This window comes from Lagenorhynchus albirostris, chromosome 3 (assembly GCF_949774975.1).
Source record: "Lagenorhynchus albirostris chromosome 3, mLagAlb1.1, whole genome shotgun sequence".
In the NCBI taxonomy this organism is placed as follows: Eukaryota; Metazoa; Chordata; class Mammalia; order Artiodactyla; family Delphinidae; genus Lagenorhynchus; species Lagenorhynchus albirostris.
In genome coordinates, this window is record NC_083097.1 from 109,487,474 (window position 1) to 109,513,752 (window position 26,279).

General features: G+C 39.7%; 1 protein-coding gene and 1 long non-coding RNA gene across 3 annotated transcripts in view; one reads left to right on the top strand and one right to left on the bottom strand.

The window, feature by feature from the left end:
- The window catches only part of SLC22A4 (solute carrier family 22 member 4), a 49,892-nt gene extending 37,090 nt beyond the window's left edge, over window positions 1-12,802 (top strand). For both annotated transcript variants that reach the window (XM_060143552.1, XM_060143553.1), the window contains exons 7-10: window positions 4,400-4,614; window positions 5,523-5,705; window positions 7,842-7,977; window positions 10,850-12,802. In XM_060143552.1, coding sequence (XP_059999535.1) covers window positions 4,400-4,614; window positions 5,523-5,705; window positions 7,842-7,977; window positions 10,850-10,925 — 610 coding nt within the window. In that variant the 3' untranslated portion in view covers window positions 10,926-12,802. The remainder of the gene's footprint in view (window positions 1-4,399; window positions 4,615-5,522; window positions 5,706-7,841; window positions 7,978-10,849) is intronic.
- LOC132517050 (uncharacterized) overlaps window positions 1-26,279 on the bottom strand; it is a 38,873-nt gene that overhangs the window by 6,620 nt on the left and 5,974 nt on the right. The window contains exon 2 of the long non-coding RNA XR_009539570.1: window positions 4,467-4,608. This is a non-coding gene — a long non-coding RNA (uncharacterized LOC132517050). The remainder of the gene's footprint in view (window positions 1-4,466; window positions 4,609-26,279) is intronic.

A 26,279-nucleotide genomic window follows, 5' to 3' on the forward strand; every position in this document is an offset into this window, starting at 1 on the left:
AATGAAAAAGGAGAAATCACAACTGAAACCACAGAAGCACAAAGAATTATAAGAGACTACTACAAACAACTATATGCCAATAAAATGGACAACCACAAAGAAATGGACAAATTCTTGGAAAGATACAATTTTCCAAGACTGAACCAGGAAAAATTAGAAAATATACACAGACCTATCACAAGTAATTAAATTGAAACTATAATTAAAAGTCTTTGAACAAACAAAAGTCCAGGGCCAGATGGCTTCACAGGCGAATTGTATTAAACATTTAGAGAAGAGCTAACACTGATCCTTCTCAATCTCTTCCAAAAAATTGCGGAGGGAGGAACACTCCCAAATTCATTCTACGAAGCCACCATACCCTGATACCAAAACCAGAAAAATATATCACAAAAAAAGAAAATTATACACCAATATCACTGATGAACATAGATGCAAAAATCCTGAACAAAATACTAGCAAACAGAATCCAACAACATATTAAAAGGATCATACACCATGATTAAGTGGGATTTGTCCCAGGGATGCAAGGATTCTTCAATATATGCAAATCAATCAATGTGATATACCATATCAACAAATTAAGGAGTAAAAACCATATGATCATCTCAACAGATGCAGAAAAAGCTTTTGACAAAATTCAACACCCATTTATGATAAAAACTCTCCAGAAAATGGGCATAGAGGGAACCTACCTCAACATAATAAAGGCCACATATGTCAAACCGACAGCAAACATCATACTCCATGGTGAAAAATTGAAAGCATTTCCACTAAGATCAGGCACAAGACAAGGATGTCCACTCTCACTACTCTTATTCAACGTGGTTTTGGAAGTCCTAGCCGTGGCAATCAGAGAAGAAAAATAAATAAAAGGAATACAAATTGGAAAAGAAAAAGTAAAACTGTCACTGTTTGCAGATGACATGATACTATACATAGAAAATCCTAAAGATGCCACCAGAAAACTACTAGAGCTAATCAATGAATTTGGTAAGGTTGCAGGATGCAAAATTAATGCACAGAAATCTCTGGCATTCCTATATACTAACAATGAAAAATCAGAAAGAGAAAGAGAAATTAAGGAAACAATCCCATTTACCATCACAACAAAAATAATAAAATACCTAGGAATAAACCTGCCTAAGGAGGCGAAAGACTTGTACTTAGAAAACTATAAAACTCTGATGAAAGAAATCAAAGATGACATAAACAGATGGAGAAATATACCATGTTCTTGGATTGGAAGAATCAATATTATGAAAATGACTATGCTACCCAAAGCAATCTACAGATTCAATGCAATCCCTATCAAACTACCAATGGCATTCTTCACAGAATTAGAGCAAAAATTTTACAATTCGTATGGAAACACAAAAGACCCTGAAAAGCCAAAGCAATCTTGAGAAAGAAAAACAGAGCTGGAGGAATCAGCCTCCCTGACTTCAAACTATACTACAAAGCTACAGTAATCAAGGCAGTATGGTACTGGCACAAAAACAGAAATATAGATCAATGGTACAGGATAGAAAGCCCAGAGATAAACCCATGCACATATGGTCACCTAATTTACAACAAAGGCAGCAAGAACATAAAATGTAGAAAAGACAGCCTCTTCAATAAGTGGTGCTGGGAAAACTGGACAACTACAGTAAAAAAATGAAATTAGAACACTACCTAACGCCATACACAAAAATAAACTCCAAATGGATTAAAGACCTAAATGTAAGACCAGACACTATAAAACCCTTAGTGGAAAACATAGGAAAAACACTCTTTGACATAAACCACAGCAAGATCTTTTTTGACCCACCTCCTAGAGTAATGGAATGAAAAATAAACAGATGGGACCTAATGAAACTTAAAAGCTTTTGCACAGCAAAGGAAACCATAAACAAGATGAAAAGACAACCCTCAGAATGGGAGAAAATATTTGCAAATTAAATGACAGACAAAGGATTAACCTCCAATATATACAAACAGCTTATGGAGCTCAATATCAAAAAAACAAACAACCCAATCCAAAAATGAGCAGAAAACCTAAATAGACATGTCACCAAAGAAGACATACAGATGGCCAAGAGGCACGTGAAAAGATGCTCAACATCACTAATTATTAGAGAAATGCAAATCAAAAGTGCAATGAGTTATCACCTCACACCAGTCAGAATGGCCGTCATCAAAAAATCTAGAAACAATAAATGCTGGAAAGGGTGTGGTGAAAAGGGAACCCTCCTGCACTGTTGGTGGGAATGTAAATTGATACAACCACTATGGAGAATAGTATGGAGGGTCCGTAAAAATCTAAAAATAGAACTACCACATGACCCAGCAATCCCACTACTGGGCATATACCCTGAGAAAACCATAATTCAAAAAGAGACATGCACCACAATGTTCATTGCAGCACTATTTACAATAGCCAGGACATGGAACCAACCTAAGTGTCCATCATTGGATGAATGGATAAAGAAGATGTGGCACATATATACAGTGGAATATTACTCAGCCATAAAAAGAAACGAAATTGAGTTATTTGTAGTGAGGTGGATGGACATAGAGTCTGTCGTACAGAGTGAAGTAAGTCAGAAAGAGAAAAATGAATACCGTATGATAACACGTATGTATGGAATCTAAAAAAAAAAATGGTACTGATGAACCTAATGGCAGGGCAGGAATAACGATATAGACATGGAGAATGGACTTAAGGACATGGGGTGGGGAGGGGGAAGCTGGGGAGAAGTGAGAGTAGCATCAACATATATACACTACCAAATGTAAAATATATAGCTAGTGGGAAGCAGCTGCATAGCACAGGGAGATCAGCTCCGTGCTTTGCGATGACCTAGAGGGGTGGGACAGGGAGGGTGGGAGGGAGGCTCAAGAGGGAGGGGATATGGGGATATATGTATGCATATGGCTGATTCACTTTGTTGTACAACAGAAACTAACACAGTATTGTGAAGCAGTTATACTCCAGTAAAGATCTATTTAAAAAAAAAAAGATTACGTAGCATTAAAAAAAAAAAAAGAACTAGTAGCCTCCTGCTGCAGCTAGTCTAATTTTAGAGCCATCTTGTATTGCAATTAGAAGTCATCAATGACAGAGTTTATGCCCCTGAATTAAGCAAGTGTGTCCTGGGCATGTGGCTTTCATCACAGTAGATCTCCTTAGTTCTTACATGTCATCAGGTATCACTGATGCAAATGTACCTTAAGCAGTGGCACTACTGAGCCAATAATAAACTAATCACTAATTTTATCTAAGCTGCTCTTATTACCAAATGTGGAAAATCACTAAGATCCCAGAGCAATAAAGTTTCATTTTTTGTTTTGTTTTGGATTAGCCCTTGTGCTACCCAACTTAGTAGAGTATGTGTAAAAAGATCCGACATTGTTCCTGAAAACATTTTTCAGGTGTCCTCTGCTTTTCAGTCATGTTGATAATAAGTGCATTTCTGCACAGGGGAGTTTGCATAGTGTAGTGTTTTTTCCACAGAGAAACTTTTATGTGGACGTTAACTATAATGACAGGATATGCAGTGTGCACTCTGTGATACCTTTTATGGGACTTTCACTTTCTTCCCTACTAAAGTGAGTTTTACTAAATCAATTGGAATTTACTATTAGTGGATCCCACAGTATTACCTATATTTCTTCTTCTCCTCCTCCTCCTCCCCCTCCCCTTTGCCTTCCTCTCCTTCTCCTTCTTATTCTTTGGCGGGGGAAATGACATATGGATTTTATGTTCACTGATGTGACTGACATTCTTTCTTCAAATAATAGCTCTGAAGGAATGAGAATATACAAACTCTCCTATTGAAACTTGAAATTAACTAGATTAGGATAGTATTCTTGAATATTGGTATATCTAGACTAGTGCTGTCCAATAGAACTTTCTGCAATGATGAAAATGTTTTATATCTTTTTTGTCCCTTATGGTAGCCACTAGCTGCATGTGGCCACTAAACAATTGAAGTGTGGCGAGTGCCAAAGTGAGGGACAAAATTTTAAATTTTATTTAATTTTAATTTATTTACTTTTTCTTTTTTTTTTTTTTTTTTTTGGCCACGCTGGGTCTTAGTTGCAGCACGCGGGATCTTGTTGCTGTGTGCGGGATCTTTAGTTGCGGCATGTGGGCTCTTAGTTGCGGCATGAGGGCTCTTAGCTGCAGCATTTGGGATCTAGTTCCCTGACTAGGGATTGAACCCTGGCCCCCTGCATTGAGAGCACAGGGTCTTAACCACTGGGCCACCAGGGAAATCCCTAATTTATTTACTTTTAAATAGCCATATGTGGCTATTTGTAAGACAGCAACATCTAGACAATTTCCTGACCATCATGAAATTGTAAAGAGACTCAAGCCATCCTTTTGTCATTTTTGTCTTTTGTCTTTCAGGATGGTCACCTCAGTAGGTTACTTTGCTCTGTCTCTCAACACTCCTAATTTACATGGAGATGCCTACCTGAACTGTTTCTTCTCTGCCTTGATTGAAGTTCCAGCTTACATTACAGCCTGGCTGCTACTTCGAACCCTACCCAGGCGTTATGTCATATCTGGAGTACTGTTCTTGGGAGGAGGTGTGCTTCTCTTAATTCAGCTGGTGCCTGCAGGTAAGAAGTTATCCAATATTAACAGCTTACCAGAAAAGATCCACACCTTGACAGGGCTAATTATTAGTCCCTGTTCCCTATTTATGTAGCCTTTACATCATAAGTCATTCTTAAGTCAGTTATACAAGTGATAACTAACTCTGTGATTTCCCATGTTCAAAATTACTCCCTTCAAATAGTTAAGAGTTAACCTTAGAGAATCAGAAATCACCACCTGAGAAGGAAGAGTAATGCTCCCAGTCATCCCCTTCACAGAAACATTCACCTAAACCCTCAAACCTCTTTCTGAGTCATAATCCCAATTCCCAATTTCTTGGTACTTTCTTGGTATTTTCAAACCTTCTCTCTGATGTGTATATTCAAGTGTTAGAGTTGGTAGTACATACCAGTTCCAGTATAAATTCAGTGATTTTTATGGTCTGTAATCTTTAAGTAGTTAGAGAGCACATGAAAAGATATATGCTTCTCTTTTCCCCTTATGTCTAACTTTCTCATATTGTTAAAATGTTAAGTCAACAGATTTTTGATATATAGTACTATGCATAGAAATATATATTTCTTAATAATAATAAACAGGATAAAAATGATTGGTCCATCTCTTCGAAGATTAAACTTAACTGTATTAACATGCTAACAACTGACTATGAAACTGTTGTAATAAATAAAGGTGGACAAGGTCACAGAATGCATAAATGATCTAGAATAACAGAAGAGCGAAGCTCAAAGCAACCCTTCACACTCCATCTTTGTCCATGTCTAATTAGTAAGGCTTTGAAGAGACTGTATAATTTGGGGAATATCTTTAGATTATAAAACATTCCTATACAAGCAAAAAGGACAATTCAAGCAACTGTTAAGAAAGTATCACTTCTAAAAGCACCTCTGTTTACACTGGATCTCTTTTCCAGATTACAACTTCTTGTCCATTGGTCTGGCCATGTTAGGAAAATTCGGGATCACCTCTGCCTTCTCCATGCTGTACGTCTTCACTGCAGAGCTCTACCCAACCCTGGTCAGGAACATGGCTGTGGGGGTCACATCCATGGCCTCCAGAGTGGGCAGCATCATTGCTCCCTACTTTGTTTACCTTGGTGAGATGCTTCTTATAAGTCTATTCTTTTTTTAAATATAAAAGTAATAGGTTTTCATTATGAAAAATGCAAACAGCATAGAAAGTACTGGAAAAAGCACAAGTTCACCTCTACTCTCTTAGTTCCCCAAATCACAGCCCTCAGAGGAACTACTATTAACAGTTTGGTGAGTAGCCCTTCAGACATTTCATTTTGCACTATATATATATATATATATATATATATATATATATATTTAAACACACAAAATGATATCATAAATATTGTTTCACGACTTTTTTTAAACTTAACATTGTATCAGAATATTTTGCCATATCCGTATATATAGCTCTTTTAGTTAGTACATAGACTTCCAATGTATGTATACACATTATTTATTTAACCAGGTTCATGGATGAACATTTAGGCCATTTCAGAGTTTTTGTTACCATACATAACACTGCAGTGAACATTCCTCTACGGCCCCCACAGCCTTTGTATATTTGGATCAATAGATTGCTGGAGCAATTTAAAAATTTCATAGCTATCGCCAAATTGACCTCTAAATACTATACCAGTTTACAATCCAACTATCAATATATGAGAGTGCCTGTTTCTCCATATCCTTACCAACAATGGGGATTATCCAATTTTTTAATCATTGATAGTCTGTTATATGAAAAACGGATATCATTGTTGCTTTCATTTCCTTTTCTTCAATTATGAATGAGGTTGAGCATTTTTTCATATATTTATTGAAATTCTATTTATTTTTAAGAGATCTGACTGTTCATGTCTTTTCCCATCTTTCTAATGGTCCGTATCAAGTTTAGATATTTGATTTTGGGAGCTCTTTGTAATTGAAAAATTAGCCCTTTGTATATATATTATAAATATTTTTCCTAGTTTATTATTCCCACTTTGACTTCATGACTTTATTTGCATTGCTGGCAATTTTAGCTTTTATATGATCGAATTTATCAATCTGGAATAACACCACAGAGGGGCTTTAGTGGGATGTTCAGTGGATCTAGGATCTGGCACTCCAAGCTAAACCTCATCAAGAACTCTACTGGCGAGAGATGTAGACACAGCTCCTTATTCTTCCTAGTCATCCATTGGTTACCTACTAGTTCAAACATACACACATATACATCCCCAAAGACATATGTGAATTCTCAGAAAAGGTATACTCTAAATCCTTACAGAGAGAGACATTTTCCACACAGCTGCCCTGAACACCTGAGAAAGTACATTATTATATAGAATGGTGTCGTTTCCCCTTTGTTCTTCCCTATACTTTCAAACCATGCCCATATGGTCTAATGGTGGACCATTGGTACATAAGAAATGGAGAAGTCTGAGAAAGAACTTTGTATTCCACAGTAGTGGCTCCTGTTGGTGACACAGAGGCCTCAGAGAAGCTTCAAAATTGATATTTTTTTGTCAAATAAAATTCTTGGGTGTGTTATTCCTCTGTAATCTCTGTATACACAAGGGAAGCAAGATGAGGATCTATTATTCCCCTGTCTGAGTAACACCACATAAAGAAGAGGTGGAGTGGTTCTTCCAATTACATGTAAAACCAAGACATATAAATGCTGCAAAAAGAAACCACAGTGCCTGACATTTATTGATTTAAATTGGATTGAATATATTAATTAGGTTCTTTTAAGAGTCTCACAGCTCTATGGACCAAGATTTCCACAGGAGCCTACTGGTTTGGGCAAAAGCAAAGGTCATATCAGTCATAACAGCCAGTAGGTGTCCCTGCAACATCCTGGTCAACCTCTTTCCCCTTGGTGTCCTCCCACCCCCCATCTCCAATGACCTCTACCTTAAGAGGAGAACTTTGGTAGGCAAAAACTTCTATCAAAGGAACATTTATCACACATGATTAAGTAGTAGCTTAGAGAATGCCAGTTGACGTGAAAGACCTTATGATAATGCAAAATTGAGTAGGTGAATGATTATGGAAATTCGGAGGCAATGACATCTGCCAAACAAACTGTGGTATTTTGCACACTTTTTTTCTTCTGTAAATATTCAGGTTTAAAACTGCTCTCAAATACTGTTTGCCACTTTACAAAATGATTCTCAAGAGCATCTGGAGAAACCCTGTATCTAATTGATGTTCTTATGTCCTGTGCCTTACAGGTGCTTACAACAGAGTTCTGCCCTACATCCTCATGGGCAGCCTGACTGTCCTGATTGGAATCATCACTCTTCTCTTCCCTGAAAGTTTTGGAATGACTCTACCAGAGACCTTAGAGCAGATGCAGAAAATGAAATGGTAAGTGGAACTTTAAAAAATGGTATCAGAATTCCTCAGAAAGAATAAACATGAAAGAATAAATAGGAAAATTCTGAAAAGAAAGTGTAATAAGTGGAAAGTAGCTCTATCAGATAATAAAGGATATTATTAAGCAATGGTAATTAAAACAGTATGATGGTGGTAGAAGAAAAGAAATCACTGGAATGGAATAGAGTTCAGAATTAAATGAAGAAAATATGAGAATTCAGTGTGTGATAACAAGTAGCAATTCAAAATCAGTGGGGAAAATTTAGATTATTCAGTAAAAGGTGTTAGAACATTCAACTAGCCATTTTGGCTAAATAAAAAGCTTAACTCTTACTTCAAAATACATCAGGATAGGGCTTCCCTGGTGGCGCAGTGGTTGAGAGTCCGCCTACTGATGCAGGGGACGTGGGTTCGTGCCCTGGTCCAGGAAGATCCCACATGCCGTGGAGCGGCTGGGCCCATGAGCCATGGCTGCTGAGCCTGCGCGTCCGGAGCCTGTGCTCCGCAGTGGGAGAGGCCACGACAGTGAGAGGCCCGCATACCACACACACACAAAAAAAACACATCAGGATAAATTCCAGAAAGATTAAAAATTGAGAACTGAAAATATAAAGTGATAAATGTAGCAGAAGAAAACATAAATATTTTTATAAGCTTAGAAGGCCTTTCTAAGCATATTATGAAAAGCAAAGAGCCATAAAGGAGAAGATTGATATATCTGATTATGTAATTTTAGAAATTGTTGGTACAGCAAAAACGAAACCATAAATTAGAACAAAGGTCAACAAAGCAGGGGAAAAATATTTGCCACACACAATGTAGACATAGAGTTAATAAATTTAAGATGCAAGAAGCTCTTAGAGATCAGTGGGAAAAAGACAAACAACTCAGAAAGAAAACTGGCAAAGGTCATGAACAAACAGTTTATAGAAAAGGAAATTTCAGTGGCAAATATATACATAAAAAAGAAATACTTGTCCATATTAATTAAAGCATAAAAAATGTCAATGTCATTTTTTGGCCTATGAGATTGTGCAAGGGTTTTCCTCCTGATATCAACCAATTCTGACACCAAATAGGTGTCCTATAATTTCATCCAATTTTGACTCTAATTACTCAGGGCTAGCATCAGACTCTACAGGTTAAAGGCTCACTCCCACAAGACAGCCTTCTCTTCAGATGCCAGCCACAAGTAATGGTTCCCCAAGGTTATCCACATTTCTGGCTATTGGGGAGGGGGAAATTTACCCTTTTACCCCTTTAAGGTCTTGTGGCTAAACTAATCATAAAATTGACACCAGTCAACAGGAGAAAAATAAACAAATTTTAATTCATTACACAGAGATCTCTCAGAAATAGGACCTAAGAAATGGCCAAAGCAGGAAGCTTTTACACTTTTTAGACAAAGAAACAATAAATTTGAGAGGAATTGACAGGACAGAGAAACTTAGGTTTGAGTGCTTAATTAGTAAGGAATTTAAGCAGAGTTTGGGCTTGTGTAGTAAATTAGTAAAGAAGTAACAAGGTTTGTTTATAGAGATTTCTTGGCCCAGCCCTGGAATTCCCTGTCTTTGGTAATAAGGGTGTCCTTCTACCTCCATATGCAGGGATTGCACCTTTCACATGAGGGATTTATTCCCTGCTTTCAGGGGCACAGAGGAGGCCAGAGTTTCCTTTTGCATCAGCTGCTTCACAAGCAACTTCAATTAAAAATAATCAATATGCCATTGTGGCAAATTTTGGGGCAGCCTGCCCTGAGCTCCATCATGTCCAACTTGGCTACAAAGTCTGGTATTTCCACAACCCTCCTCTTCACATTCAGGAATTTGCTAGAATGACTCACAGAACTCAGGAAAACGTTTTACTTACTATTACTGGTTTGTTCTAAACAACACAAATGAACAGCCAGGGGGAGATGTACACAGGGTGAGGTCCAGAAGGGTCCAGAGCACAGGAGTCTCCGTTCCTGTGGAGTTGGGGAGCATCGCCATCCTGGCCCATGGATGTGTTGGCCAATTCAGAAGCTCTCTGAACCCCAGTGTTTAGGGGATTTTATGGAAGTTTCATCACATAGGCATGATCAATATTGATTTGACCTCAGTCCCTCTCCCCTCCCTGGAGGCTGGAGGATGGGCTTCTAGTCAAGGCTTGGTCTTTCTAGCAACCAGCCTCCATCGTGAAGCTATCTAGGGACCCACTGAGTCACCTCATTAGAATAAGAGGCAAGACACTATTACCCTTGTCACTCAGAAAATTACAAGGGATTTAGAAGCTCTATGTCAGGAACCAGGGACAAAAATCAAACATCTTTCTATGACATCATAGATTGGAAAACATTTAAAAGACTAATGGTACGGTAGGAGAAGTTTAGATTCTAGAGTGAAACTGCCTGGCCTCAAATCCCAAATCTACTGACTAAACTCGGGAAATTTGCTTACTTTTCACTAAACCTTAGTATTCCCATCTGTTATATGGAAATAGTTCATATGGCTTTTGTGATGTTATATAAGATAAAGTGTTTTTAGTGTGTAGCCATGATAAAAGTCTATATGTGAGTGGATTCTGATCCCAAACTGAACCTGTATAGTGAAAGCTGCCCATTTTTTATAAGTTGTTTCTTCTAATGATAAAACTACTTCAATATCAACTTTAACTTACCAAGAACTTCATGCTTACCACTCTATTCTTTCCTCAGGAAAACTATAAAATCATAGAATACTAGCTCTAGACTCATGAGGTTCTTATTAGAGTTAAAATAATTACCTGTTCATTGACTGGAGAAATGTTTTTCAGTGTCAGTTTGGCATTTTGAGGAGGGGAGTCTTAAATATTTAATTTTCTTTAGCACTTATCTTATTTTCAGGTTCAGATATGGGAAAAAAACAAAAGATTCAATGGAGAAAGAAGAAAATCCCAAAGTTCTAATAACTTCATTCTGATACAATTCCCACCCTATTTGGTGAACTGAAAAACAGATCCTAAGACTATGAAGACACTAAAGCCTTTCCTGATGAAATGGACTGCCTATGAAGATTAACACTAAAAATGGACCTTGCTATTAAGAAATGCTTGTCATATGGCAAACTCTGGACCACGCTTACAGATAAGCTCCTTATTTTAAAAAACAAACCATTTCCAGAAAGTCTTCCATACTAATTAATTCGATGAAATGGGTTTGTAGGATTTTTACAAAACGTGTTGGTCAAGGACTGGTAAATCCATATAAAGATTAACATGCATTTGCAAATACAAATACTATCCAAATTTTTAAAGAAGTCACTGAATTAACACAACTATCAGGCTTGGGTGTGTGTGTGTGAGTGAGTAAACCAGCAAGTTCAAAATTACAGTAGTTTTTGAAGTGAACTTATACACTGCTGTAGCCAAATGATTATAAGGAGTATTCCTATCCAGGAAATTTTATATACTACTTTGAGAGGAATTGATGACAGATATTAATAGCATTTTACAAGTGAAGTGCAGCAAGAGATCAAGTAGCCTGGCTCAGATGGCCTGTCAGCCTTTAAGAAGGGAACCAAGGCAGTTCCTAGCTACAATTTCAGCAGCTATGGCTCACAGCCTATTGAATGGTCCACATTTGTGCTCTCTGTGAACACTTGACTAAGCTTTCTGTTCACTAAGACTGGCTTAAGAGACCTTTTTTTGGTAAATAGAGAATCAGGAAAACTGCAAACTAGTTAGATTGGTAGAGGTGGTTTGTGTGCCCCATAGCCAAGAGGGGTCAGCACCCAGGAAGAAGGCTGTCCAAGCCAAGAATCTGGAGAGCCTTTTAAAACAGTTCTTTCCCTTAATACATCCCTTCCTAAATCTCGTATGCAGTTGTATCCTCTTCAACCAGGGGTGCATCTGGTTCCAGGAATGAGCAAGGTAAAAGGTAAAAGCCACTAATGGGATAATGTATTAGCATAAACTCAGAAGATGAGTGTCAGCTCTGTGTCTCACCACATTTTAGGCATGCTGACATGATAACATAGCAAGAAGTTCATCCTGGAGACCTGGGCAGCATGCTTTCACCACGGGCGGCGCCTTTTGGAGCAGCACGTGACAAGCTACTGACCCTTTAACATATCAGTGCAACGGTGCACCTGTGGAATAGGCAGCCACTAGTTTTTAATATGCTGCTTGGTGGCATCATCTCCTAAAATTAATTATCCCCAAATGTAAATATTCACTATCTAAATATTTTTCAAAGGAACATTTGATGTAACATCTTGGTAAACAATCCTTATTTCTTTAAGATCTTTATCTGGAACTTTTCTGATTAACTCAGAATTTTTCTTTATATTGCCATATTTCTAACACATATTTTATATCCTACTGACACATTGATCCCACCTTTTGATTGTTACTTTAAAATCCAGTAGAATATCTTAGAATAGTTTATGCTTTGTCATTGGGGACTCAGGTGCACAGCTTCATCCACCCAGTGCCTTTATCTTCCCCACTGATGCGGCCTGTCTGGATCACCTTTCCACCTACCCTGCCAGACAGTAGTAGCTGCCTGTCCTGCAAAGAACAGGCCCTGCTGCCTTTCAGGAAGCGCTCCTTGAACTTCCTTCCCACCAGCAGCGACTGTTCACTCCTCTGTGCTCTTCTGGTACTTGTTACCTTCACTCAGTTGGGCTCTTGTCTAGTTGTCCCCCCCGACACACAACATGTCTATAAGCCTCCGGGAGGCCAGGGACCTAACTTTGCTTATCTTTTTATCTGTTGCAGTGCTGCTTACTGTAGTGCTTTCTTGCATGTAACAGGCATTTGAGGATATTCGTTTTAATTAAAATATTTTGTAACACTAGCGTGGTGAAAATGTTATGTTTGAAACATAGACACTTGAATTTTTAAACACCAAAGTATAAAATGCTCTTAAATCTTTTTCTAAATATAAAAAGTAAGGATGTGGACTTCCCTGGTGGCACAGTGGTTAAGAATCCACCTGCCAGTGCAGGGGACATGGGTTGCATCCCTGGTTCAGGAAGATCTCACATGCCACAGAGCAACTAAGCCCATGTGCCACAACTACTGAACCTGCACTCTAGAGCCTGCGAGCTACAACTACAGAGCCTGCGTGCCACAACTACTGAAGGCTGTGCACCTAGAGCCCATGCTCTGCAACAAGAAGCCACTGCAATGAGAAGCCTGTGAACCGCAACGAAGAGTAGCCCCTGCTCACCGCAACTAGAGAAAGCCCGCGCACAGCAATGAAGACCCAATGCAGTCAAAATTTTTAAAAATTAAACTAAATTTTTAAAAAAAGTAAGGATGTGATATTGCCTTTTACTGCTGTTTGTATGGGTGTTTTATATTTTATAATAGTAAGAGATGACTTTTTAAAATCTGTTTATAAAAAGGCAACAAGTATACAAATGAATTACCTCTTTGGTAGTTCAAAGACCAAGTAGATGAATACATGCCAAAATAGTATTCGATTAAATTCAAGATATATTCCTGATTTTTATAAACTACTTTTAAAATTAGGTCTACAAGGCAACTACCTGAACTTGCTTATGAATATCAGTCTCAGACTGACAGCCAATATTACACTGCATGTTAGAGTGTAACATGAAACACTGGAAGCATCCCATTAACAGTTTTATGGATACATGTTTTAACATCTTTTCAACATTTTTGGGTAAGTTTTAGTAACTATAATCATAATATAAAATATAGATAAGAAGTAAAACTATTAGAAAATAGACAAAATTATCAATATTACAAGTAACATATAATGATCTATTTTTAAAATTCAAGAGAATTAATTAAATCTAGTACCTAAGAGTTTCAATTTAAGTGGAGTCATATAACAAGTGTCCCTAAATCAGCAACTTTCTATGTACTAGAAATAACCAGCTAGAAAATATACTGGAAAAAACCAGGTTCCCTTCCTAATAATCATAAGAACATAAAATACCTAGAAGTAATCTCTAAACAGATGTATAAAACCTAAGTGAAAAAATTATTCCATTTAATTAAGAGTTGAGTGGAGACATGCTGTTTTTTTGTTTTGTTTTGGTTTGTATTTTTATTAGGTTTTTATTTTTGGCTGCGTTGGGTCTTCATTGCTGCGCACCGGCTTTCTCTAGTTAGAGACATGCCATTCTTTTTTTTTTTTTTCTTTTTTTTTTTTTTTTTGTGGTACGCAGGCCTCTCACTGTTGTGGCCTCTCCCGTTGCGGAGCACAGGCTCTGGACGCGCAGGCTCAGCGGCCATGGCTCACGGGCCCAGCCACTCCGCGGCATGTGGGATCCTCCCGGACCGGGGCACGAACCCGTGTCCCCTGCATCGGCAAGCGGACTCTCAACCACTGCGCCACCAGGGAAGCCCAAGACATGCCATTCTTGAATGTGTAGAATGAATTCTGTGAACCTGCATTCTTACCAAATTAATTCACTATTTTAGTATAATTAAAATTAATATTTCAATGACGTATTTTAGGAACTTAAAAAATAATTCTAAAGGGCATCTGAAAGAACAAATAGGCAAGATTGTCTAAGAAAGTTTTGGAAAAGAAGAGTTGTAAGTTGTAAATCCCTCAGATTTAGAAATACAAAGATAAACAGGAAGGCCAGAAACAGACCCAAATGTTTATAAAATTGTAACATGATAAAGTGTATTACAAATTATCAAGAAAAGGATAAATTTTTCAAAACTAGTGCTGGGACAATTGATAAGCTGAGGAAAAATAGCATCTCACCATAAAACACATACCAAGGGCTTCCCTGGTGGAGCAGTGGTTGAGAATCTGCCTGCCAATGCAGGGAACATGGGTTCGAGCTCTGGGCTGGGAAGATCCCACATGCCGCGGAGCAACTAGGCCCGTGAGCCACAACTACTGATCCTGCACATCTGGAGCCTGTGCTCTGCAACAAGAGAGGCCACGACAGTGAGAGGCCCGCAATGAAGAGAGGCCGCACAGCAATGAAGACCCAACACGGCCAAAAAAATAAATAAATAAAAATAAGTAAATTAAAAAAAAACCAACACATACCAAATTCTAAATGGATTAAAGATTCAAAAGTAATAAATAAATAGATAAATAAGCTGAAAGAAAATACAGGTGATTGTTTAATCTAAGGATGGATAGGGAATTAAAGATAAGGTAGAATAGATTTTGCTATAAACTTTAAAAAATTTCTGTACACCAAAAATCTTAAAATTAACACAAATTGGAAAAATATATTGGACACAGCGTCCTTTCTGTTTATGCATCAATTTAAAAGTACCAGCTAATACTCCAGTTAAGGCAAATAGTAAGACGGTTAAGTGCATCTTTGGAGACCGTTGTTCCTGGGCCTAATTCTGGGTCTGTCATTTATCAGCTGTGTAGCCTTGAGCAAGTTATACAGGCATACCTTGTTTTATTGTGCTTTGCTTTATTTGTGCTTCACTGATACTGCATTTTTTACAAATTGAGGTTTGTGGCAACCTTGCATTTTCGGATGACGTTTAGCATTTTTTAGCAATAAAGTATTTTTAAAATAAATTTATTTATTTTATTTTTGGTTGCATTGGGTCTTCGTTGCTGCGCGCGGGCTTTCTCTAGTTGCACGAGTGGGGCCTAGGGGCTACTCTTCGTTGCTGTGCGTGGGCTTCTCATCGCAGTGGCTTCTCTTGTTGCAGAGCACGGGCTCTAGGCACATGGACTTCAGTAGCTGTGGCTCACGGGCTCTAGACTGCAGGCTCAGTAGTTGTGGTGCAGGGGCTTAGTTGCTCCGTGGCATGTGGGATCTTCCCAGACCAGGGCTCGAACCCTTGCCCCCTGCATTAGCAGGCAGATTCTCAACCACTGCACCACCACGGAAGCCCCAGCAATAAAGTATTTTTAAATTAAGGTTTGTACATTGGTTTTGTCTTTTTTTTTTTTAAGACACAATGCTATTGCACACTTAACAGAATGCAGTATAGTGTAAACATAATTTTTATATGCACTGGGAAACCAAAAAATTCCTGTGGCTCGCTTTACTGTGATATTACGGTGGTCTGGAACTGGACCCGCAATATCTCCGGGATATGCCTGAGTCTTCCTAAATCTCAGCCTCTTCATCCGTAAAAGGAGGCTAAGCAGTTCCATGGCGTGATTGTGGGGAGATAATGCATATATTTAGTCTAAGTGCCTAGCAGACTTAGATGTTTTCCTCTATCTCACATCTCACTGAACTCAAAAGTTAATCATTATAGGGCTTCCCTGGTGGCGCAGTGGTTGAGAGTACGCCTGCCGATGCAGGGGACACGGGTTCGTGCCCCGGTCCGGGAGGATCCCACATGCCGCGGAGCGGCTGGGCCCGTGAGCCATGGCCGCTGAGCCTGCGCGTCCAGAGCCTGTGCTCCGTAGCGGGAGAGGCCACAACAGTGAGAGGCCCGCGTACCGCAAAAGAAAAAAAAAAAAAGAAAAGTTAATCATTATAATCAACTTCCTTGCCCTCTTTCTTAATCCACCTTACTCTACCAGGCAAACTGCAAGGCTGGTTAAATACAGCCCCCCTCCTACTTCCACCGGTACCTGCACAGCTAGATGTAGCTGGGAAAAAAATATGCAAAACATGCTGACTGGTTTCATTTAAAATTAATCATCAGTCATCAAGAGGAACCTTACTGCTGACTGACAGTCATGCTCCACTGCCCTGGTCCATTCTCTATCCTTAATGACCTTTCTCTTCAGAACTCTAATATCTCCTCTCCCATGCTCACCCTCAGCTGTGTCTTTGCTTCCTATTTCACTTAAGCTCTTACCATCTTAATCCACCAACCTAACTGCATTTGTACCCATACACTCTGTCTTTTCTCTTATTACTTGAGATAAATGGTCTCTGCTCCTAGCACAAAATTCTGTGTGTGTGTGTGTGTGTGTGTGTGTTTCTGCACTTGGTGCCCTCACCCCCTTCCTTACCTACTCAAGGACATTGCTCCAGCAATTAATTCCCTTGTCTGCCCCATGATCAATCTATCAATCTTTTCTCTCTCTACTGGATCTTTTTCATTCAGCATGCAGACATGCTGGTATTTCTACAATGCTGAAAAAGCTCTCCCTTGACCCCACTTCTGCCTTCAACTACTGCCCCATCTTTCCCTATCCCTTTACAGCAAAACTCCTCAAAAGAGAGCTCTATATTTGCTACTGCTAGTTTTTTTCTTCCAATTTCTCTTGAGCCCACTACAATTAAGTTTTAGCCTCCGCCTCTTCACCAGAGCAGCGTTTATCAAGGTCCCCGATGGCTTGCATGTTTTAAACTGAATGGTCAATTCATGGGCTTCCCTGGTGGCGCAGTGGTTGAGAGTCCGCCTGCCGATGCAGGGGACACGGGTTCGTGCCCTGGTCTGGAAAGATCCCACATGCCATGGAGCAGCTGGGCCCATGAGCCATGGCCGCTGAGCCTGCGCGTCCGGAGCCTGTGCTCCGCAACGGGAGAGGCCACAGCGGTGAGAGGCCTGCGTACCGCCAAAAACAAAAAACAAAAAAAAAATGGAGAAAGGACAGTCTCTTCAAAAAATGCTTTTTTTTAAACTGGATATTCACGTGCAAAAGAATGAAATTGGACCCATACCTTATACCATATACAAAAATTAACTCAAAACAGACCTAAGCGTAAGACCTAAAACTATAAAACTCTGAGAAGAAAAGCTTCCAGACATTGAATTTGGCAATAATTTCTTGGCTATGACACCAAAGCACTGGTGACAAAAGCGAAAACAGACAAATAAGACTACATCAAACTTAAAAACTTTTGAGTGTCAAAGGAAACACCAAAACAAAAAGCAACCTATGGAATGAAAGAAAATATTTGCAAATCATATATTTGATAAAGGGTTAATATCCAGAATACAAAAAAAACTTCTACAACTCAACAACAAAAACCAAATAACCTGATTTTAAAACGGGCAAAGGAATTGAATAGACAATTCTCCAAAGAAGATGTAAAAATGGCCAGCATGCATATGTGAGGCTCATCATCACTAATCGTTAAAGAAATGCAAATCAAAACCACAGTGAGGTACCACCTCATGCCCATTAGGGTGGCTGCTATCAAAAGATCAGAAAACACATATTGGTAAGGATGTGGAGAAATTGGAATCCTTGTGCACCTTTCGTGAAAATGTAAGATGGTACAGCCATTATAGAAAACAGTACAGAGGTTCCTCAAAAAATTAAAAAATAGAATTATCATATGATCCATCAATCCCACTTCTGGGTATACATCCAAAATAATTCAAACCAGGATTTCAAAGAGCTATTTGCACACCCATGTTCATTACAGCATTATTCACAATAGCAAAGAGCTGGAAGTACCCCAAATGTCCATCTACAGATGAGTGGACAAATAAAGTGTGGTTTATACATACAATGGAATGTTATGAAGCCTTAAAAAAGGAGGAACCTCAAGGACATTATGCTAAGTGAAATAAGCCAGTCACAAAAGGACAAATTTTGTATGATTCCACTAATAGGAAGTATCTAAAACAGTCAAAATCATAGAAACAGAAATTAGAAAGATGGTTACCAAGGATGGGGGGAGAGGGGAAAAGGGAGGAGGAGGAGTTAGTGCATTTTGGTTTTGCAAGATGAAAAAGTTCTAGAGATCTGTACACAACAAGGTAAATATATTTAATACTATGGGACTGTGCATTTAAAAACTGGTAAGATGGGGACTTCCCTGGAGGCGTAGTGGTTAAGACTCTGAGCTCCCAATGCAGGGGGCCTGGGTTCCATCCCTGGTCAGGGAACTAGATCCCACATGCATGCTGCAACTAAGAATTCATATGCCACAACTAAGGAACAGGCAAGCTGCAACTAAGGAGCCTGTGAGCTGCAACTAAGGAGCCTGCCTACCACAACTAAGACCCAGTGCAACCAAATACATTTTTAAAAAATTGGTAAGATGGTAAAATTTATTTTTTTATCACAATTTTAAAAGCTGTATGGAACTAGTTAAATAAATAATGGTGTGTTTTTATGAAAGATATTATTCAGCCTTTAAAAACAGAGTTTAAGAATTATTTTTAATAACATGATACAATACTTGTGAAATAATGCAAGTATTTTTAAAAGTATACAATAGTATTGACCAAAGAATGAATGCATGCATGAATAAACTATGTTTAAAAGTCATGAAAAAAAAAAAACTAGAAGGAAATCTCTCAAGGTATTAATAGTAGATATGTTTGGATGGGGGATTATAAATGACTTTTATTTTAGTTTCTTTTCTGTAGTTTTCCATACTTTATAATTGTTTCACAAATAACATAGTTTTATAATCATATAGAAGTTAAAATATTAAAAATTTTTATTTTAATTTTATTGAGTGTCAACTCAATAAAAGTTTTTCTTTTTAAACTTCTATGTGATTATAAAGTGCAAAGTCATGGGAAGCAAAGATGAAGAACATGAAGAATGTAAAATTGGAGCTCTCCATGGGCTCAGTCTGGCCAGATTATAAACTCCTTCCTTTGTGGCCTCAGCAACTAGCTCAGTGCCCCGACCTGGAGCTGAGCTCTGTGGAGGTGATAGCCAGGTCAAAGTCATTTTCTCCCATCTGGACCTGGGCATTTTTATCTCTCCTCTCACTCTGCTTGAACAGCAGTTACCTCTATGCTTATTTAGACCAAGTCAAACTTGCTCTGCTGAGGTGAATTACCTTACCACGAGATTATATATAACAGACTGCTGAATGGGTCATAAAAAAATTATGAGGATTTGAACTATCATCAGCCGGTGCCTCTGCATTGGCACAGAAACATCTGAAACCTGATTTTGAGAACCTGGAAACCATCTCTCTCCGACACTGCAAATTTAATCCCTTTTGTCAAATACTTTCATTCTGACTCCCCTCTGTGCTCCCTGTCCCTGCATAGCCCACTGTCTCACCCTCCCACTGTTTACTTCCCTGCTACTGTGTCCTCTGAAACCCCCACTCCATTGTGAACAGACAGCTTTCCTCCATCAAGAATATCCCTGGGGCTTCCCTGGTGGCGCAGTGGTTGAGAATCTGCCTGCTAATGCAGGGGACACGGGTTTGAGCCCTGGGCTGGGAAGATCCCACATGCCGCGGAGCAACTAGGCCCGTGAGCCACAACTACTGAGCCTGCTCGTCTGGAGCCTGCGCTTCGCAACGAAAGGCCACGATAGTGAGAGGCCTGCGTACCGCGATGAAGAGTGGTCCCCGCTTGCCGCACCTAGAGAAAGCCCTCGCACAGAAACGAAGACCCAACACAGCCATAAATAAATAAATAAGTAAATAAATAAATAAGTGCCCCCAAAAAAAGAATATCCCTGGTTGCTCTCTCCATGCCCTCGCTTTGACAGAGATCCAGCTTCCCCCCGAGCACTCCACTTCCTCATGGTCCTGTCTCTCAAAGGGAGGCTCTTTCTTTCCCACTTCCTATGAACTTCAAAGCCAGGTAAGGTCTCAGGATTTTCTTTGTTCCCCACCGTTAACTTCTTCACTTTCACATAGATAAAATGTCTCCTTTGAGGTTTATGCTGTGCCCTTCTGGTTGCTGTTACCAACAATCTGCCAGTTGTTTATCCACATTCTGTGAGTTCTCTGGAATCTGACCTGAGGTATTGATGACTTTTGTGCTCAGGGTGATGAGTAATCCTATACCACATCCTCATAGTACTTGACCTTTACCAGTTCTATAATCCCTCCCTGTCAAGGACACACCCTGGGCCCCGTCATCAGTCACAACAACTCCACTTCATTCCAGAACCTTTTATTTTCCTCACAACCCTTTATCTCTGACCTTGACATCCTTTCCTTTCCCTTCCAGTTTATACCTCACAATCCCCTCGATTCACTCACACCACTACCCTAGTCCTTTTGTTTACCAATCTTGCAAAATCTAAGCTCAAGATAAGTCAAACCATTTTACTTTTCACTCTCAATCTGCTCCTGAATTAAGATAGAAGGGAAGGAGGATCATTGATGGATTGGAGGAACATGTGGGTTGGGAGAGTGACAAGTGGGGTGAAAGTCCAGCTGTGATTGAAAAGGTAAATTTGTAGAGACAACAATTCACATGGTTGTGTGATCTTCTCTAGTGTTGCAGGACAGGAGTGAAATGCACAGACAGTTGGATTTTAGGATTTGCAGTACAGGTGAGCAGAATGACAAGACAATGGAGGAAATGAGATTGAAGCAAAGGACTGTAATATCTAGATTGAAGATGAAAGGGAATAAAAACATGACGACTTTTTCTTTTTTTTTTTTTTTGGCTGCGTTAGGTCTTCGTTGCTGTGTGCAGGCTTTCTCTTCACTCTCTGTGGAGAGCGGGGGCTACTCTTCGTTGCAGTGCACGGGCTTTTCATTGTGGTGGCTTCTCTGGTTGCAGAGCACGGGCTCTAGGCATGTGCACTTCAGTAGTTGCAGCACGCGGGCTCAGTAGTTGTGGTGCACGGGCTTAGTTGCTCTGCGGCATGTGGGATCTTCCCGGACCAGGGATCGAACCCGTGTCCCCTTCACTGGTAGGCGGATTCTTAACCACTGTGCCACCAGGGAAGTCCCCAAAACATGACAACTTCTGTTGATTCTAGTATGCCATGTCCATCAACCTTCTTTCCCTTTTTTTGGTGTATGAGAACCTGGCACAGTGTTAAGATTCAGAGTGTTCAAAAGAAGAAACTGGCAGATCAGCCTACCTAATGTGGTAGGATCAGTACCATCTTTCTTGGACCATTCACCACCAACAAAGACGTGACCATGGTGATATGAAACCTAAGGAGACTGAATGTAGTCAGTTGGTAAGGGCCGAGGGCTAGATTTCATTTTTCAGAGTAATGAGATTAATAATTAATAATGTAGACCACTATTGAGGCAGACCAACCAGAGTTTTAATTTGGCCCTGCCACATACTTACTATAATCACTGGGTAAATTACTTACTTCGGTTTCCTTATCTGTAAGGTGAGGACAATAAGAATATCTTATACAGCTGTTGTGAGGACTAAATGATGTCTTGGGCTATTGTTAGTATTATTATTGTAGTAATACAATGGCAGAGAGGGTGATACTTTCCCAGGAATTTCTCTCTTTTTTTTTTTTTTTTTTTGTGGTACGCGGGCCTCTCACTGTGGTGGCCTCTCCCGTTGCAGAGCACAGGCTCCGGACGCACAGCCTCAGCGGCCATGGCTCACAGGCCCAGCCGCTCTGCGGCATGTGGGATCTTCCCGGACCGGGGCACGAACCCGCGTCCCCCGCATCTGCAGGCGCACTCCTAACCACTGCGCCACCAGGGAAGCCCAGGAATTTCTAATTTCTAACCTGGCATCTAGCTCAGAAGATTAAGATCTTCAATAACTTATATTACCCAAATTTAACTCAGTCAAAACCTTCTGATATTTTCCTATGGCATCTTACTCCAGTATGACTGTATCCCATAAGGAGACCTATGTGCTCCTATGCATCTTCTCTCTTGGTTGATCTCATCCAGACCTGTGGTTACGAATACCATCTACATGTGGATAACTCTCTAATTTATATCTCATTCTGACCTCTGCTATGATCTTCAGACTCATATGTCCAACTGTCTCCAAAATTATATTTAAATTTAGGTCTAAAATATTAATATATTTAAATATCAGTTTATTTTTATATTTAAAATAAAACTCGTTTGCACAGGCAACAACAACAAAAGAATAGATAAAACTGAACTACATCAGAACTAAAAACTTCTGTACATAAAAGGATCCAATCAACAGAGTAAAAAAAGGCAACCTATGGAATGGGAGAAAATATTTGGAAACCATATATATTTATATTTTTTAATATCTTATTGGAGTATAATTGCTTTACATTCTTGTGTTAGTTGCTGCTGTATAACGAAGTATATCAGCTATACATATACATATATCCCCATATCCCCTCCTTCTTGCATCTCCCTCTCACCCTCCCTATCCCATCCCTCTAGGTGGTCACAAACCACCTAGCTGATCTCCCTATGCTATGCGGCTGCTTCCCACTAGCTATCTATTTTACATTTGGTATTGTATATATGTCAATGCCACTCTCTCACTTCGTCTTAGCTTACCCTGTGTCCTCAAGTCCATTCTCTACGTCTGCGTCTTTATTCCTGTCCTGCCCCTAGGTTCATCAGAACCTTTTTTTTTTCTTAGATTCCATATGTGTTAGCATATGGTATTTGTTTTTCTCTTTCTGACTTACTTCACTCTGTATAACAGACTCTAGGTCCATCCAACTCACTACAAAAACTCAATTTCATTTCTTTTTATGGCTGAGTAATATTCCATTGTATTCATGTGCCACATCTTCTTTATCCATTCATCTGTCGACGGACACTTAAGTTGCTTCCATGTCCTGCCTATTGTAAATAGTGTTGCAATGAACATTGTGGTCCATGACTCTTTTTGTTTTTTTAATTATTTTTATTTTTGGCTGCCTTGGGTCTTCATTGCTGCGCACAGACCTCTCTCTAGTTGCGGCGAGTGGGGGCTACTCTTCGCTGTGGTTCCCGGGCTTCTCATTGGGTGGCTTCTTTTGTTGCAGGGCACGGGCTCCAGGCGTATGGGCCTCAGCAGTTGTGGCACTCAGGCTCAGTAGTTGTGGCTCACGGGCTCTAGAGTGTAGGCTCAGTAGTTGTGGGCCTCAGCAGTTGCGGCACTCAGGCTCAGTAGTTGTGGCTCACGGGCTCTAGAGTGTAGGCTCAGTAGTTGTGGCGCATGGGCCTAGTTCTTCCGCGGCATGTGGGATCCTCCCGGACCAGGGCTTGAACCCGTGTCCCCTGCACTGGCAGGCGGACTCCCAACCACTGCGCCACCAGGGAAGTCCCTCTTTTTGAATTATGGTTTTCTTGGGGTATATGCCCAGTAGTGGGATTGCTGGGTCATGTGGTAGTTCTATTTTTAGTTTTTTAAGGAACCTCCATACTGTTCTCCATAGTGGCTGTAACAATTTACATTCCTACCAACAGTGCAACAGAGTTCCCTTTTCCCCACACCCTCTCCAGCATTTATTGTTTGTAAATTTTTTGATAATGGCCAGTCTGACCAGTGTGAGGTGATACCTCATTGTAGTTTTGATTTGCATTTCTCTAATGGTTAGTGATGTTGAGCATCTGTTCATGTGTTTGTTGGCAATCTGTATATATTCTCTGGAGAAATGTCTATTTAGGTCTTCTGCCCATTTTTGGATTGGTTTGTTTGGTTTTTTTGATATTGAGCTGCATAAGCTGTTTGTATATTTTGGATATTAACCCTTGGTCAGTAGCTTCGTTTGCAAATATTTTCTCCCATTCTGAGGGTTGTCTTTTTTATCTTGTTTAAGGGAAACTGTATATCTTATAAGGGGTTAATATCCAGAACATAAAAAGAACTCCTACAACACAACAACAAAAAAATGAAAAACCCAATTAAAATGGGCAAAGGACTTGAATAGACATTTCTTCAAAGAAAATATACAAATGACTGATAAGCACATGAAAGGGTGCTCAACAACACTAATCATCAGAGAAATACAAATCAAAATCGCAATGAGATATCACCTCACACCTTATTAGGATAGCTACTATAAAAAAGAGAAAATAACAAGTGTCAGGGAGGACGTGGAAAAATTGGGACCTTTGTGCACTGTTGGTGGAAATGTAAAATGGTGCAGTCCCTATGGAAAACAGCATGGCAGTTCCCCAAAAAATTAAAAATAGAATTACCATATAATCCAGAAATTCCATTTCTGGGTATATACTCAAAGACTTGAAAGCATGGACTTGAAGAGATATTTATACACCTATGTTCACATTATTCACAATAGCCAAAAGATGGAAGCAACCCAAGTGTCCATTGACAGATGAATGGAAAAACAAACTGTGGAATACTACTCATACATACAGTGGAATATGATTCAGCCTTAAAAAGGAAGAAAATTAGGGCCTCCCTGGTGGCGCAGTGGTTGAGAGTCCGCCTGCTGATGCAGGGGACACGGGTTCATGCCCCGGTCAGGGAAGATCCCACATGCCGCAGAGCGGATAGGCCCGTGAGCCACGGCCTCTGAGCCTGCGCGTCCAGAGCCTGTGCTTCGCAGCGGGAGAGGCCACGACAGGCCCGCGTACCGCTAGGAAAAAAAAAAAAAAAAAAGGAAGAAAATTCTTTCACATGCCATAGCACAGATGAACCTTGAGGACATTATGCTTACTGAAATAAGCAGTCACAAAAGGACAAATACTGTATGATTCTATTTATATGAGGTACGTAAAACAGTCAAATTCATAGAGACAGAAAGTACAAGGGTGGTTGCTAGGGGCTGGGGGGAGTGAGGAGTGCGCAGTTATTGTTTAATGAACACAGAGTTTCAATTTTGCAAGATGAAAAGAGTTCTAGAAATGGATAATGGTGATAGTTGTAAAACAATGTGAACACACTTAATGCCACTGAACCATACACTTAAAAAGAGGACGATAAATTTTATGTGTATTTTACCATGATAAAAAATGTTTTAATTAAAATAAAGCAAAACTCTTAATTTCCTAAACCCCCTATCCCACCCAATTTCCTCATTCCAAAAACTGGCACCAAATTGCTTAAGCCAAAAATCCAGGAGTCACCCTTAATTTCTTCTCTCATGCCCATATCCAATAATAAGTCATGTTACCTTTTGCTTGCAAAATGTATTCTGAATTCATCCATGTATCTCTTCCACAGATACCACTCTACTTCAGGCCATCCAAGGCTCTTGCCTGGGATGCTGCAATAGCTTCCTAACAAGTTGACCTGTTTTCATGCTTGTCCTCTACAGTCAATTATCTATACAGAGGCAGACCACTCTTCTAATGATAGAAATCACACCTTATCCTTTCTCTGCTTAAAAATGCTCTGATGGTTTCTCATTGCACCAAGTATGAAATTCAAACTCCTTGCCACTGTCTACAAGGCACTAGATGATCTGGCCACTTGCCAACATCTCTGACCTTATGTCCCACCACTACTCACTTTGACCACTATGTTCCAGTCACGCTGGTCTTCTCTCTGTTGTTCCAACACCCCAAGCGCATGCCCTCACTTCACAGCCTTTGCACTTGCTGCTCCTCTGCTTGGAACACTGTCTTCCCAATTCCTCACATGATAGTTTCCTTCTCACCCTTGTGTCTCAGCTCAGATATCACCTTCTCAGAAAAATATTCACTCACCAGTCTAAAGTAGCCACCCACTGACAGTCGCTCTTTACACCATCATGCTCTTTTATCTCTACTTGTCACTTAACCACTATTTGAAATTCTTATTTATCTTCACAAGTTTATTGTCAGTAGCACCATCCCACAACTAAAATGTGAACT